The 15,115-nt window shown below is 54.2% G+C and overlaps 1 protein-coding gene across 2 annotated transcripts; it reads right to left on the bottom strand.

The window, feature by feature from the left end:
- Nucleotides 1-174: 174 nt before the first annotated feature.
- YJU2B (YJU2 splicing factor homolog B) lies at nt 175-13,284 on the bottom strand. 2 transcript variants are annotated; one of them, XM_079917226.1, is made up of 12 exons: nt 13,214-13,284; nt 12,444-12,484; nt 10,564-10,650; nt 10,249-10,473; nt 9,152-9,205; nt 7,626-7,708; nt 5,860-5,915; nt 4,123-4,183; nt 3,507-3,649; nt 3,239-3,411; nt 972-1,110; nt 175-861 (listed from the first exon to the last, which is right to left on the bottom strand). In XM_079917226.1, exons 4-12 carry the CDS (start codon nt 10,249-10,251, stop codon nt 380-382), a joined length of 1,194 nt encoding a protein of 397 aa, XP_079773352.1. In that variant the 5' UTR covers nt 10,252-10,473; nt 10,564-10,650; nt 12,444-12,484; nt 13,214-13,284; the 3' UTR covers nt 175-379. The 2 variants fall into 2 exon arrangements, with proteins under 2 accessions (XP_079773352.1, XP_079773353.1); XM_079917227.1 differs by lacking the exon at nt 12,444-12,484 and having other exon boundaries at nt 13,214-13,250.
- Nucleotides 13,285-15,115: the final 1,831 nt, after the last annotated feature.

The following is a 15,115-nucleotide window of genomic DNA, read 5'->3' as shown; positions in this document are numbered from 1 at the left end:
GCCTGGGCTACTACCTTTCAACTCTCATCAAGCTGGGTGGGGACCCAGGCTGTGGTCACAGCATCAGCATTGGCTGATGAGATGCTGGGCAAGCTTAGTTGGGTTGCGGGGGGAGGGGTGCAGGCATAGCTCCTGGGCCCATCTAGTAACCTGAGGCAGAGGCAAAGAAGCAGGGTTTTAATGCTGGGAGGTCGGGGGTCCCACAAGGCACAGACACTCTCTCCAGGACCAAATAAATAACAACTCCATTACTGTGAGGAGGTGAGGTCTGGGGAGGGTGGTCACTGAGCTCTCCAAGGGCTGGCGGGTTAAGGGGCTGCAGCCTGTGAGGGGCCTCCTCGGTGGGTCTTGGCCTCCTGAGTGAATCTGGCCCCCAGAATCACTCACTCTCCGAACCGGAGTAATCAGCCACGAGGGAGGAGCTGAGGCTGCAGGGCTGGGGTGTGTCCTGGGGGTTGGCTGCCTCCTGGGAGGAGCCTGGCAGGGGCTGGGGCCTGTCCTGACAGCTCTCCTCCTGCCCCGGTGGCCTACTGTTCTTGCACGTCTTGGCTGTCTCCTGAGAACAGTCTCTGGGGGATGTGGGCCTGTCCTGGGCGGTCCCCTCCGGCACCCGTGGCTCCCCAGACTTGGGGGTCTCAGCTGTGTGCTGAGGGCTCTCTGGGACCTCCCGGGACCGCCGCCGCACAATGCCCAGGTGCCCCACGGTGATGGGGGAGCCAGTGGGAGCAGATCTGCGGTTCTGGGACAGCTTCTTCAGGACACTGCTGGCTTTGCTGCTGCTGGCGCCAGGTCCTGGGCTGGAGGGGAACCAGGAGCGGCTGATGATCTCTGTCCGCTTGAGTTTCTGCTTGTCCTCATATGCTGGGGATGGGGAGAGGGAGGGGGGAGGAGGAGGTCCAGAGCCGCCCTCTGCCCGAGCAGCCCCCCATCTCCCCCCACCCCGCCCCCCTCGCCCCCTGGCCCCCACGCACAGTCTAGGGTGTGGAACTTGAGCAGGGCGGCCAGCCTGCGGTCATCCTCTGTCTCCGGCACCAGCGGGATGTCCAGGCTTGCCTTGGCCTGCAGGGCCTGGTCCCTCTCTTCCTCCTCCTGCATGGCTTTTTTCTTTTCCTGTGTTGGGGAGAAGGGGTTGGGGAGGGATGGTGGGTGTCAAAGCCGTGCCTCTTTGCCCTCTGAGCTGGAGGGGTCCTCCAGTGTTCAGGGTCTCAGTTTCCTTCTCTTCAAGCTTATGCGAGGAAAAGGCCTCACACAGCGCTCGGGACATAGAATTTGTTCAACAGCAGGAGACACAATCATTAGTATGTGTACCACTGGGTTCTTCACTCATTCATTCTTTCCACAGATATTTACAGAATGTCTTTCTGGTGCCAGGCCTTGTTCTAGACACTAGGGACACAGCAGTGAGCAGACAAAATCTTTTGCCCTGGTGGAGCTGACATTCTAGTGGGTGAGCAAGACAAAGTGGTGAGGAGAGAAAGAATGCTGGGAAGAGGGTAGGAAATAGGCAGCGGGTTCAACTTTAAATGTGGTGTGCATGGTAGAGGGGAGAGTTAGGGACAGCATCCTGAGAAAATCATGTTTGAGAAAAGGTGTCTGAGTGAGGGAGCCATGTGGGTATCTGGTGGAGGGAACAGCCTGTGCAAAGGCCCTGAGGCAGAAGTGTGCTTGCCAGTGAGGCGGCCAATGTGGCTAGAGCAGAATGAGCAAGGGAAAGGTGGAGATGGGGGTAAGGAGGGGAAGGGGAGGATCATTTGGGCCTGGTGGGCCAAGGGGAGGACTCTGGCCATTGGGAGCCACGGAGGGTTTTGAGCATAGCAGGGATGTAATCCCACTCAGGCGCTCACTGGCGCAGGGAACAGCCTGTGGGACACAGGGCATGAGCCCCTGGAGACCAGGGTGGAGGGACTGTGCTGGTCCAGGCAGGAGATGATGGAGGCTGGGAAGTGGTCAGAGCCTGCCAGAATTTGCTGACAGATGGGGAGAGGGGAGTGGTGGTTATAACAAGAGGAACCAAGGCTGACTCTGGGCTTTATGGGCTGAGTGTCCGGAAGGACAGAGATGCTTCCATTACTGAGAAGGGGAGGATGCAGGCAGGGCAGGTTAGGGACTGATGGGGCTCCTTGGGATGTTACGTTTGAGGGTCCTTAGACCCCATTCGGGGATGCCCACAAGGCAGGGGACACCAGCTCTGGGCAGAGGCCTGGCCAGAGAGATACACTTTCAGTAACAAATAATTAGTAAGAAAACCCACAATTTTACTCCTAATAATAACAACCACAGGATGATCAGAGAAGGTGATGTGAAAAAATGGGAGTGGCAAGATGATGAATACGGAGCTTGTGCCTTGTGGGGTCGCCCGGGATGCTCCTGCCCGGGCTCTGTTTGCAGGCTCCAGGGGTGTAAGCTGCCCCGCAAAGCGAGGCAAGAGGCAAAAGTTCTCACGTTCCCAAAGGACGTTCCACTGCCCTGTCGGATGCCCGCGAGGGTAAAAAACCCATGTCTATTATACTCCTCTGACCCCAGACCCCCACTCCCTGTGACTTAGCTCCACTGAGTATTTTTGGCACAGTTGTAGTAGCCATTGTGTCACTGACAGCAACGCCCTAGGGTGTCCTCCAGCTACGACCCTGTGCCCCTGGGGTCGGGAGTCTGCGTTTGCACCTGCGCCCTCAGTGGCTCTACAAGCAGGTACAGGTGTCTGGCCCAAGCATTGACATGTTGAGACAGGCATTATACATTTTATAGGTAATTTCCTTTTTTCTCTCCAGGGATTTGACTCTAGGGATGATTGTGGAAATCACGTGGGGGTGGGTTGTCAAACTATGGATTTTGTTTCAGGACAGCTGAGCGGGCCCATGAAATATGTTAGGAGCTGATCGGTGCCCTCCTGGGCCTCTGCCTGCCCCGGCCACGGGGGGGTGTCGGGACTCACTTGTGCCCCAGCTTGAGGATTTCTTCCCTTTGAGAGTCTGCTGTGAGGGCCAGAGTCCCCAGGGGAAGGGGCCACATGCTTAATAGTAGCTGCTGGGCTAGATGCCTCCGTGGGCGCTGTGATGTGGGGATGTGGTGGCGAATGGGGAAACCGCGGGTGAAATGACCTGCCTATAGCTAGGATGTGGTAGGGAGTGGGCTGGACCTGGGTCTCAGCCTGCTTTTTGATCTCCTCGCTGCACTGCTGGTGATGCCAGGCCACCCCCGCCTGCCCGGGGTCCTGACTCCGGGCCGGAGCCCTGCTCACCCGGAACCTTTTCCGCAGCATGCTGTTGAGGGCGAAGTCGTCCTTCCAGGCGCTCTGGGCCTCCTGGATGTGGCTCAGGGTGGGGAGGGCCTTCTTGAGCGTGCTCCGGTCGGCCTCACCGTGCTCCAGTCGGAACATGGCATCTGTCTCCAGCTTCTGCTTCTTCTCGTGCTCTGCGAGAGTGAGAGCGGGGCTGGGCCTTCAGGGCCCTGGCTCGGGGCTGGGCTCAGGGCTGGCAGTGGGCTCGGAGCCCACGCTGGGCGCTCACCTGTCGTCAGCACCTGCTCGTTGTCTGCCATGTCCCAGCGCTCCTCCTTGCGCTGGGCGCCACTCACGATCACGTAGTCGCAGTTGGCGGGGTCTGTCTGCATCTCGATGTAGTTGACGCAGAGGTGGCATTTCATTCGGAACCTGGCAGGGCGGAGGGTGATGGGTTAGAGTCAGGACACTGTGGCCCGCTTCCTTCCATCCGTGCGTGTCATCAACTAGTGTTCACGGAGCACCTGCTACATGCTGGGCTCCATGTCCGGGGGACAGCCGTGGGTGAGACAGATATGGTTCCTTCACCCCGGCACTGACCTTCTGTCTGGAGTTTGTTCACTTGTTCATCCATCCATTCATTTGTTCGTTCATTCATTCAACAAACCCTCCTGAGGGGACGGAGCAGAGCCTGTGGGGCCTTGTGGGCCACGGGGAGGACTCAGGCTTTTACTCTGAAGAAGGTGGGAACCATGAAGGGTTCTAGGCAGGATGTGCCCTGACAGACCATGATGGTTTCCAGGAGACCTCCCAGGGAATAATCATCAGGCAGAGGGTAGAAACTTCCCTCTGACTCAGACTCCTTTGTAGCCCCCTCACCCTGCCGCCCACCAGGCTGCCTCTACCTGTAGATCGGGGTCGTGTAGTAATTGCCAACCTTCTTCTTTTCTGCATTGTAACGAACACCTAGGAGGAGAGGGAGAGAATGAGGCTAGGGCTCAGGCCACCCTCAGCGTCTTTTCCTGGGGTGGGGAGCAGATGGGGGTGGTATTTTACTCCCCTGCAGGGGAGACACCTCTGGAGGACACTGAAATTCAAGCACAAAAGAGCCATGTCTAGGCTGCGGGATGGGTGCTCAGGCCACAGAGGAGGGTGGGCTGGATGGAGCCAGAGGGCCTGGGTTCAAACCCTGGCGCCACCCCACCGGCTGTGCGACCTTAGGCCAGCTGCCCTGGCCGTCTGGCCTCAGGTTCCCCATCGATTGGATAGGGATGCCTATGACGCCTACCGCACAGGGCTGGTGTGAGAACTGCAGAGGCTATTAATACCCACGGATCGCTCAACACTGGGCCAGGTGCTCAGCAAGCATGCAAGAAGGGTTGGCTTTTGGGAATTCCCTCCCTGTCGGTCCAGTGGTTAGGACTCCGTGCTTTCACTGCCGGGGCCCAGGTTCAATCCCTGGTCGGGGAACTAAAATCCCACAAACTGTGGGGTGCGGCCAAAAAAAAAAAAAAAGGTTGGCTTTTATTATTTTTCTAGAGAATCCAGGTTTTTTGTTCCTTTTTCACTAATTAGATGGTATATTCTTGACTCTTATCTTGCTTACTGAGTGAAAAAAGCTTAAACTAGAAAAACAGAGCTTGGGGGGGTTGGTGGTGTGGCCTGGCCGGCTGTTCCTTTTCTGGGGGGCTGCTTCTGTTCGCGGCCCTGAGGTTGACCCATGTGTGGCGTCAGGCTGCGCCCTGCTCTTTGTCGCCTGAGCGCCTGGAGGCCTTTGGGGCAGATGCCCCTTGCTGGGTCTGATCAGGGGGATGTGTTGGGGGGAGTCATTCCACTTCAGCAGTGGGGTGGCCTGGCTCCTCTTTCTTGCACTGGACCCTCCTGCCGAGAGCTGCCGGCTCCTGTTTACAGAGCAAGCTGCTGCCCTGGGCCAGGCGCCGTGGGAAGGGCGGAGGATCCCTGTACTATAGTGGAGGAAACGGAAGCCAGGAGGGTGGAGTCACCTGCCGCAGGCCTCAGGGCTGCTGAGCAGGGCCGCGGACCCATGTCTGTCCATCCATCTGCGCACCTGTGGGCACGATCAGGGGTCTGAATGCTCACGGTAACAGTAAGGGTAGTGGCAGCAGCAGGTTGAGTTTACGAGCCCTCGCACATGCCACATGCTGTGCACTAAGCACTTTATTTTTTATTTATTTTTGGCGGCGCTGTGCGGCTTCTGGGATCTTAGTTCCCCAACCAGGGATCGAACCCACGCCCCCTGCAGTGGAAAGCGCAGAGTCCTAACCACTGGACCGCCAGGGAATTCCTTGCACTAAGCACTTTATATGCCACACAGGCGGGCACTCATACCACCTGAATTTCACAGATGGGTAACTTGAGGCGCATGGTGGCTCAGTCGCCTGCCAAGGGTCACCAGCTAGGAAGTGGCAGAGATGGGATTTGAACCCAGAGCCTCCTAACCGCTCTGCCATGAGGCATCCACAGCCCACCAGGCACTTGAGCCCACTGTCCCCTACTCGACTCCTGACCGGGACCCCCGCGGGGACGGTCTCTCACGGTGCCCAGCAGTTAAGGGGCTCGCTGGCCGTGTGGCTGAATGGTGGGGGTCAGGGTGGGGAGCAGGGGAGCGGGCGGAAGCTCACCCATGCCGATGTGATTCTTGCAGCCGTCACACCAGATGTTATAGGGCATCTCAAATCTACACAAACAGAGAACAGCTCATTTGTCCCCGTCCACGTGGGCTCTCCCAGGATCTCCAGGTCAGCGACTCTGGCTGCAGTCACATTGCAAAGGGCGTGCAAGTGGGAGGGTAAAGAACGGTGGTCATTCCTGCAACCAGGCCAGGCCCATCACGTGGCTCTCTGGCCAGCTGACCCCGTCTGGGCGAGCGTCTCTGCTGGGTGCTGCCCTGTCTTCCATATCCCACCACGTCAGCTACACAGGTTTCCAAGCAGAGGAGGAAGCAGGCTTCAGGGAGCACTGGTGTTTGATTCCAGTTTAGCTAAGCTGTTGCAGTGACACCGGGTTTTTTTTGTTTTTAATACATTTATTTATTTACTTTTAGCTGCGTTGGGTCTTCGTTGCTGCGGATGGGCTTTCTCTAGTTGCGGCGAGCGGGGGCCACTCTTCATTGTGGTGCGCGGGCTTCTCACCGCGGTGGCTCCTCTTGTTGCCAAGCACAGGCTCAGTAGCTGTGGCTCACGGGCTTAGTTGCTCCGCGGCATGTGGGATCTTCCCGGACCAGGGCTTGAACCCGGGTCCCCTGCATTGGCAGGTGGATTCTTAACCACTGCCCCACCAGGGAAGTCCCTGGGTTTCTTTCATCCAGTTCTATTTGCAACGTGCAATTCTGGTAAATTTCCATTAACAGCAGTAATGGAGCTTCTCTTTTAAAACAGAACCATTAAGTAATGAATAATGAGCTGAATTTAAGACACTGTACAGGTGAGATGAGGGCTTGGCAAACAGAAGGCAGGGCGGGTGGCTGGCTCTGGAGTGTGGAGGCATGGCGGGAGTTGGAGGTGACCTTCAGCTCTGTGACTCTTGGGGCCACTGCTGAGATTTGCATCTTGACTACTTTTCCATAGATGTTCCTGCCTCTGACGGTTTTGTCACTGGATGCTCTGCTCAGGCCCAGGGCGGACCCCAGAGGCTGAGGGCAGAGTTCATGAGGCAGAGAAGGAGGCAGAGAGGGGCTTCTGCTTCCCGCCACGGCTGACCCACAGGGTGCTGGCCAGAAATACGAGGAGAACCCCGGAATAGCCAGAGGAGAACCCCGGAACAGCCATCGTCCTGGCTTGACTGCAGCAATGGCTGTGATTCTTTATCCTCCCCATGTCCGTGCCCTTTGCAAGATGACTCTGCAGCCATTCCTGTCAAGAGGTGGAGTGTGTTGCCCACCCCCTCCCTGCATCATGACTTGCTTTGGGGAATCAATGAGACAGAAGTGACAGGGTACCAGCTCAGGGTCTCTGCCTCAAGAAGCCTTGCATGCCTCTGCTGGCTCTCTTTTGGAACCCGGCTGCTGCTGTGTGAACAAACCCAGATTAGCCGGCTGGAGGATGAGACTTGGAACACAGCCCAGTCATACCAACCAAAGCCATGCTGGACCAGCCAGTCCCCAGCCAGGCAACCCCCAAACATGTGAGACAGCCCAGCCCAGGTCAGCCAAGACCAGCCAGGGGCAGCAGAGGCATCCAGCTGAGCTGCAGACTCGTGAACAACACGAGTGCTTAACATGTGCTTATCGTTTTGTTACGCAGCAATGGCTGACTGATACAGCAACTTTCTGCTTTATGGAATTAAGACCCTGCAGCACTGGGCAAAATCAGGGGGTGCTGAACGCTCCTTGAGGTTGACACCAGGTGGCACAAAGGGCAGGGGTCCTCAGGTGATGCCAGGGCCTTACCTGATGATGAGGATGCCCTGGGACAGCTTCCGAGCCCGCTCCCGAAGAGGGTGGCTGTTATGGTATCTGTTGAGTGAGCCATGCTGTGTGGAAAGGAAGAGGGAGCAGATTAGCACTGCTGAGCTGGGGGAGCTCAGGCCCTCTCTCACAGGCCGAGAGAGGCCTCATTCTTATGTCCTGCTGGGAGTGTTAACAGCAAAATGGGAGGCACTTAGGCGTTGGTGAAGCAAGTGGGCTTGGAATCAGGAAAACAGGAGTCTGCATCTTACCTCTCCCATTTAGGAGCTAAAAGAGCTGTGTGACCCTGGGCAGTGACCTCACCTTTTGCCTTCCACAGCCCTATGAGTCAACTGGGGACGAGGATCATAATAATTACCTCCAGGTGTTGTGGGATCAGGTGAGATGACAAGACCAGCAAACCTCTGCTGGGTACTTTAAGTGTGTCATCTCACTTTAATCCCTCAACGTTTCTGGGAGGTCACGTTGTTTTGTTTCCCCTTTGGACCTATGGGGAGACTCTGGTGTAGAAAGACCGAGTCATGTGCAGGGGACCACATAGCTGGGACATGATGATTCATTTACTGGCCCCTTACTGAGCGCCCATAGTGTGGGGACACAGATGCAAAGAGACAGATGAACATCCCTGCCCTTGAGGTGCGGACGTTCTAGAGGGGGAGATGGGGGGCTTCCCTGGTGGCGCAGTGGTTAGGAATCCACCTGCCAATGCGGGGGACACGGGTTCAGGCCCTGGTCTGGGAAGATCCCACATGCCGCAGAGCAACTATGCCCGTGCGCCACAACTACTGAGCCTGCGAGCCACAACTACTGAGGCCCACATGCCTAGAGTCCATGCTCCGCAACAAGAGAAGCCACCGCAAAGAGAGGCCCACACGCTGCAACAAAGAGTACCTCCCGCTCGCTGCAACTAGAGAAAGCCCGTGTGCAGCAACGGAGACCCAATGCAGCCAAAAATAAAGAAATAAAATAAATAAATAGAGGGGGAGATGGATAATAGGCAAATAAATGGGTGACGCATTGAGGAGTTAAGAAGGCTACGGAGAGAAATAAAGCTCTAGGTCATGCGATAGAGAACGAGAGGGTGGTCAGGGAGGCCCTCTGTGAGGAGAGACCTAAAGGAAGGAAAGGAGTCTTGGGGTCAGAGGGAGGGAGAGGTTCCAGGCAGAGGGAACAATGAGGAGGCCAGACGAGCTGGAGCTGGGAGGGTGAGGGGATCTGACCCAGAGGCCGTGTGTGGGACCTCATCCTGGACTCCACTGGAAACACACCACACCTGACACTGGGCATGCTGGTGTTTACATGGGTCATTGACCAGGGTCACACTGACCACCTGGGAGGGAAGGCTGCCCCAAGACTCAGGTGACAAGCGCAAGGCAGGGAGACCTCGGGGGCCGCCCGGGCTTCTGCAGCTGTGGTTCTGACTCCAGGAGGGGATGAAGAGCGTGGGGCCCCTACCCGGCGGGGTCGCTATGCTATCGTGGACACGGAGAAGGAAGCCTGCCCCTTACCTTTGTAGGGTTGAAATCCGGAGGGTAGTACTTGTTTACGCCTTTCCTTTCACCCTGGAAAGCAGAAGAGAGACGTGAGTCAGAGAGGGTCCTACAGGAGACCTACTTGTGCAGCCTTGAGGGATGAGACCTGGACAAGGAAGACAGGGATATCCTGGAGGATGGCCCAGGGCTCCGTGTCCCATTGAGGACTGGTGACTTGGGGGAAAAAGCCCCACTGTTGGGAATTCCCCGGCGGTCCACTGGTTAGGACTCAGCGCTTTTACTGCCGTGGCCTGGGTTCAGTCCCCGGTCAGGGAACTAAGATCCGGCAAGCTGAGAGGCTCAGCCAGAGAAAAACAAACAAACAAAACAAAACCCACTGTCGTCGCTGTGGAAAATTCCGCAAGGGTTAGACTCTCCTAGAGCAATGGCTTTCACAGTTATTTTGGGACTGTGACTTAAGGTAAGACATATTTAACCCCAAATACACAAGCACAGGTTTCAGGAAAGAATGCTCACCCAGCTGTGAATCTCTCTTTTCAATGCTGACAGCCAACTGCTGAATTGACTTATTGACTTAACGATCCACTGAAGCAGTGGGTCTCAAACTTGGCTGCATGTTACAACTACCCGAGGAGTTTCTAAAATACTGATGCCTGGGACCCACGCCCAGAGGTTCTCCTGACAGAGGACCTGCTCTAGGGCATGTGGGGGAACGGGAGTGACTGCTGTTGGGTATAGGGTTTCCTTTTGGGGTGACGGAAATGTTTTGGAACTAGACAGAGGTGGTCATTGCAAAATATTGTGAATGTACTAAACGCCACTGAATCATACGTTTTAAAATGTTAGTTTTATGTTATGTGAATTCCACCTCATTAAGAAAAAAAAAAAACAGGAAAAAAAAGAAAAAAGCCCCCCGGGTGATTTCAGTACACAGCAAAGTTTGAAAACCACTGCACCCGAAGACCATGATCCAGCGTTTGAAAATACCTGAGAGCTTGGGGTCAGGGGTGGGGAAGGAGACTTTTAGGGGAGGGAAAGGGCTATTCAGGGGACCCTTTCCCTTCACCTAAAGATCAGAAGAGAAACCCAATGAGCACAGCCTGTCTACTCACCATCTTGGAAGCTGCCTACTGGTCCTCAGCTGCCACTCAGCCAATCTGAAAAGACGATGAGACACTGCTTTGCCGACTCACTGCCCAGTGCCACCCTCCTGGACAGCCTGGCAGACAGTCGCGGCTTCTCTGTGAAGATGCGGTGGGCTGTGCGTGGTGGTGGCGGCGGCTCAGATGATCCTCTCCGCAGGTGTAGGAGGCATCCAAGGAGCGGCGTTTGTCTGTCTGGAAAGGGAGTGTCCTGTCCACTCTCCATCCAACATATATTTCCCAGCTGACACTTCTCATCCCTCCATGGCCCCCATCATCGCTCACCTGGACGAGTACGGTCACCTCCTCCCTAGGCTCCTGGCTCTGCCCTTGACTCTCACGGTCTGTTCTCCTCGTAAGGGCTAGAAGGACCTGTGAAAATATAAATCTGAACTATCACTTTCCTGCTTAAACCCCTCCAGTGATTCCCATCGCTTTGAGAATCAAGTCAAACCCCTCCCCATGGCCTATGGGGCCCCTGCCTGCCTCTCCGAGCCCACCTTTTACCCCTCTCCCTCTCCCTCACTGTTTCAGTCACACTGGCTTCCTGGCTGCCTTCGAAAGCTAAGCAGGTGCAGGCCAACTGCCTTGAATGCTGCTAAACACCTACAATACACAGGATAACACCCACAAGTGTTGTCACAGGTCTCAGCTCAAACATCACCTCTGTCAGAGGCCTCATCTGATCACCTGATCTAAAGTCACTTCTTCCCTGGAGCTTCCACCACATCACCCTGTGTCTGTTTACTTGTTTACAGCCTGTCTCCTCCGCCAGGTGCCACTGTGCTACGTCTCCGGCACCCAGGACAGCTCCTGATAAATGCTGACTTCATCAACCTCTGATAACTGACTGAGGTTCCATAAGACTCAGTGTGGGTGACACAGAGACACTGGGAATTTGGGGTTAGCAGATGCAAACTATTACATATAGAATGGATAAACAACAAGGTCCTACTGTATAGCACAGAGAACTATATTCAATAGTCTAAGATAAACCATAATGGAAAAGAATATTAAAAAAAGAACATATATATATGTTTAACTGAATCACTTTGCTGAACAGCAGTAATTAACACAACATTTTATGTTTTTTTTTTTGTGTGTGTGTGGTACGCGGGCCTCTCACTGATGTGGCCTCTCCCGTTGCGGAGCACAGGCTCTGGATGCACAGGCTCAGCGGCGCCATGGCACACGGGCCCAGCCGCTCCACAGCATGTGGGATCTTCGCGGACCGGGGCACGAACCCGTGTCCCCTGCATCGGCAGGCGGACTCTCAACCACTGCGCCACCAGGGAAGCCCTAACACAACATTTTAAATCAACTGTATTTTAATTAAAAAAAAATTAAAAAAAAGAGAGACACTATGAGGGACTAAAGCGTAGTCCAGAATGGGGACTGGCAGATTTTCTTGATTGAGGGCCAGAATTTCTGTCCCAACAGCTCAACTTGGCTCAACTCTGCTGTCACTGCTAGAAAGCAGCCATAGACAATATGTAAATGAATGGGTGTGGCTGCATTCCAACGAAACTTTATTTGTGGACCCTGAAATTTCAATTTCACATGATTGCCACATGTCACAAAATCTTATTCTCCTTTTGATTTTTTCCCAACAATTTAAGAAGTTAAATCCATTCTTTGCTGGTGGGCTGTACAAAATCATGCAGTGGTCTGGTTTTGGCCTGTGAGTGTAGTTTGCTGGCTCCTTGTGCTCGAGTCAGGACGTCTCTGTTTCTGCAAACGTAGCTGCGCGCTAATAGTTACTGTGTGCTACCTGCTGCACAGAGTCCAACATCATTGCCCCATTTACTCTATACTATGTTAGTATTATCTCCAGTTGACGAATGACGACGTGGGAGCTTAAGTAACTTGCCAGGGGTCAGAAGCTGATAGGAAGGCAGAGCCAGGGTGCAAAGCCCCAGATATAAAGTGTTCCACCATCCCCCCAAACTCCTCTCCACCTCGGATCCTCCACCTGTAAAGTGTGCCCCTGGACCAGATTTTCTTAAAGTCACTTCCAAAGTAAAAATGCTTTTGCCAACAAAATAGCTAAGTGCCCACCCAAGCTTTGGGGGCACAGTTCCCTGGGCTGGAATCCCTGCTCCATTCCTCACTAGCTGGGTAACCTTGGCCAATGTCTGAGCCTCCCTGAGCTTATATTTCCTCACCTGTAAAGAGTGGATGATGGCAAGAGGACTTTCTGGAGTTGCTGTAAATGAAATAACATACAAACATGGGTAATGCTTGCACAGAGTAAGTACTCCACTTACAGGAGTTGGGGGTCTTACCGTGGTTTTATCACCCCAGTGAGTGGTACAGGTGGGGCTACAGGGTGGATGTATAGAAATCTCTGGTCCTTGGTGTCAAGAATAATGATAAACCCCACTGGCTCAGGGCATAATGCTTGGGCTTGGATCCCGACTCTGCTTTGCTTGCTAGCGGCTTGACTTTGGGCAAACTGCTTCTCTCTCTGAGCCTGTTATCTTATTTGTAATATGGGGTTTATACAAGTATCAACCTGATGAGGTTGCTGTCAAGACTCAGTGAGTTAAAGTATCTGGAAGAGCGCCTGATGCTGAGTTAAACGTTTGTAGTTCTGATTATTTCTCATGCCAAACCGTTTTACAAGCATCATTTAAAAAAATCTTCACCAAGACCCAAAGAAATACGGGCTTACTGTCCCATTTTCCAGATGAGGAAAACCTAAAGAGGTATAATATGGGCTAGGGTCAGGTCTGGGGTCGCAGCTAGGGCCCGGGGTTTTGTGTCGGGGGTCGCGGCTGGGGGGCAGGCAGCTCCGAGCATCGGGCCCACGTTCCCGGAGCCCCGCGGCCCCCGGCGCGTTCGACCCCATAGGGCGGCTCCGAGGCCGGGTGAAGCAGTGGACGGACCCCCAGCCGTACCGGGCCTAGCCGCCCCTCTGCCCGCCTGCACTTACCTGCCCTCCTCCTGACGTCACTCCGCGCCCGTCCCGGAAGTCCCTGCTGGGCGCGTAAGGGGGCGTGGCGCACTCCCCGCGTGACAGGGACGCCTGCGCGAGGCGGGGCGAGGCGGCAGCGCAGCGCTGACTGGCTGAATGTCGAACACGCCGCTCGCTCACAGCCGCCGGAGTGGACCAATCCGGGCCTGCCCTTCCCAACTGCGCGCACTACACAATGCCCCACCCTCGGCCCCGCCCACTTTGCCTGACCCAATCCGAGGACCGCCTTTCTGATGATGCTCTCCAGAGAGCGGGATTTCGCCAGCTGAAGCGGTGGAGCGAACTCCAGCTCCTGGGCCAAATCAAACCAGCCCCTTGTGTTTGAATGGCTAGCGAGTTAACAAATGTTTTTAAATTTTTAAATGGTTGGGGGGGGGGAATCAAAAGAATAACATTTTATGACTTGTGAAAATCAAATGAAGTTCAAATTTTAGTGTCCGTGTATAAAATTTTATTGGAATCCATCTGCGCCCACTCATTTACCTGTCTGTAGCTGCTTTCCCACTACAGTGGCAGAATTGAATGGTTGTCACAGAGCGCCTATGGCTCATGGAACCTGAAAATGTACTGTCTGGCCGTTTACAGAAGTGGGTCAGCCCTTGTCTTAGAACCTTCAGATCAGCTTGATTTTGCCTTCTGCACTGGGCAATGGCTTTTGAATGTACTTTTGTGCCTTGTAGAGTTTAGCAAAATCTGTTTGTTCATTTGTTCGCTCAACAGCTGTTTACTAGGTGCCTGCTATATGTCAGGCCGTGGGGATTATGGAGCAAAGGACACACCCTTTTCTCACTGATGAGGCTGGCATGTCAACTGGAAATTTATCGAAGACAGTGTGAAAAATGATGACACTGGTACTGCTACGATTGCTACTATTACTATACTATTTGGTGCCAGGCCTTGTTCGAAAGCTCTCATAAGTCAGATCTCGTGTAATCATAGTGCTGCCTATGATGCTGCCTATGGAGTGCTCACTACTCCCCAGACATCATTCACCAGTGCTCACTATTCACATGAATCACCTCAGGGAATGCTGATTCCAGGAGATGGATACTCTATCATTTTCATTTTACAAATGAAGAGACAGGCCCAGAGAGGTTAAGCAATTGGCCCAAGGTCACACAGCTAGTGAAAGGTGGAGGATTTGTCTTACATCTGCTGACACTAAACCTTGTTCCCTTAACCTCTGAGCTATACTGCTTTGGGTTGTATGCATTAAACATAAGGGCTGTGGGAACCAGGAGGAATCTTTAACAAGGGTCGGGTGTTTGGGAGAGGGCACAAGTGAGGGTGAGCAAGACCCCTGTGATGGGTGACACCGGAGCTGGATAAAGAGAAGCCAGGCAGAGGAAGAGGGGGGGCCCGGGCAGAGGAATGCTCACAGATCCTGAGGAACAAGATGGAACTGCACTCAAACCCCAGTAATCTTGCTTGCTACCTCTGAATTTTGGTTGAGTCCTTGTCTTGCACCTGAAAGAAGAGCTAGTGACTGAAAAGCCACAGAATACTCCCTTGTGAGTAATATTTTGGTGAGAAGTGTGAGAGCCCTGGGCTTTCAAGGGACGTGTAGAGCTTCACTCTTTTTTTAAAAAAATCCTTTATTTATTTTTAATTTATTTTCGGCTGTGTTGGGTCTTTGTGGCTGTGCACGGGCTTTCTCTAATTGCAGCGAGTGGAGGCTACTCTTCGTTGAGGTGCACGGGCTTCTCAGGGCAGTGGCTTCTCTTGTCGCGGAGCACAGGCTCTAGGCGCACGAGCACAGGCTCTAGGCGCACGGGCTTCAGTAGTTGTGGTGCATGGGCTCAGTAGTCATGGCTCGTGAACTTAGTTGCTCCACAGAATATGGGATCTTCCCAGACCAGG

The sequence above is a fragment of the Stenella coeruleoalba genome (assembly GCF_951394435.1).
Source record: "Stenella coeruleoalba genome assembly, chromosome: 3".
In the NCBI taxonomy this organism is placed as follows: Eukaryota; Metazoa; Chordata; class Mammalia; order Artiodactyla; family Delphinidae; genus Stenella; species Stenella coeruleoalba.
This window is presented reverse-complemented; position numbering and strand designations above follow the sequence as displayed.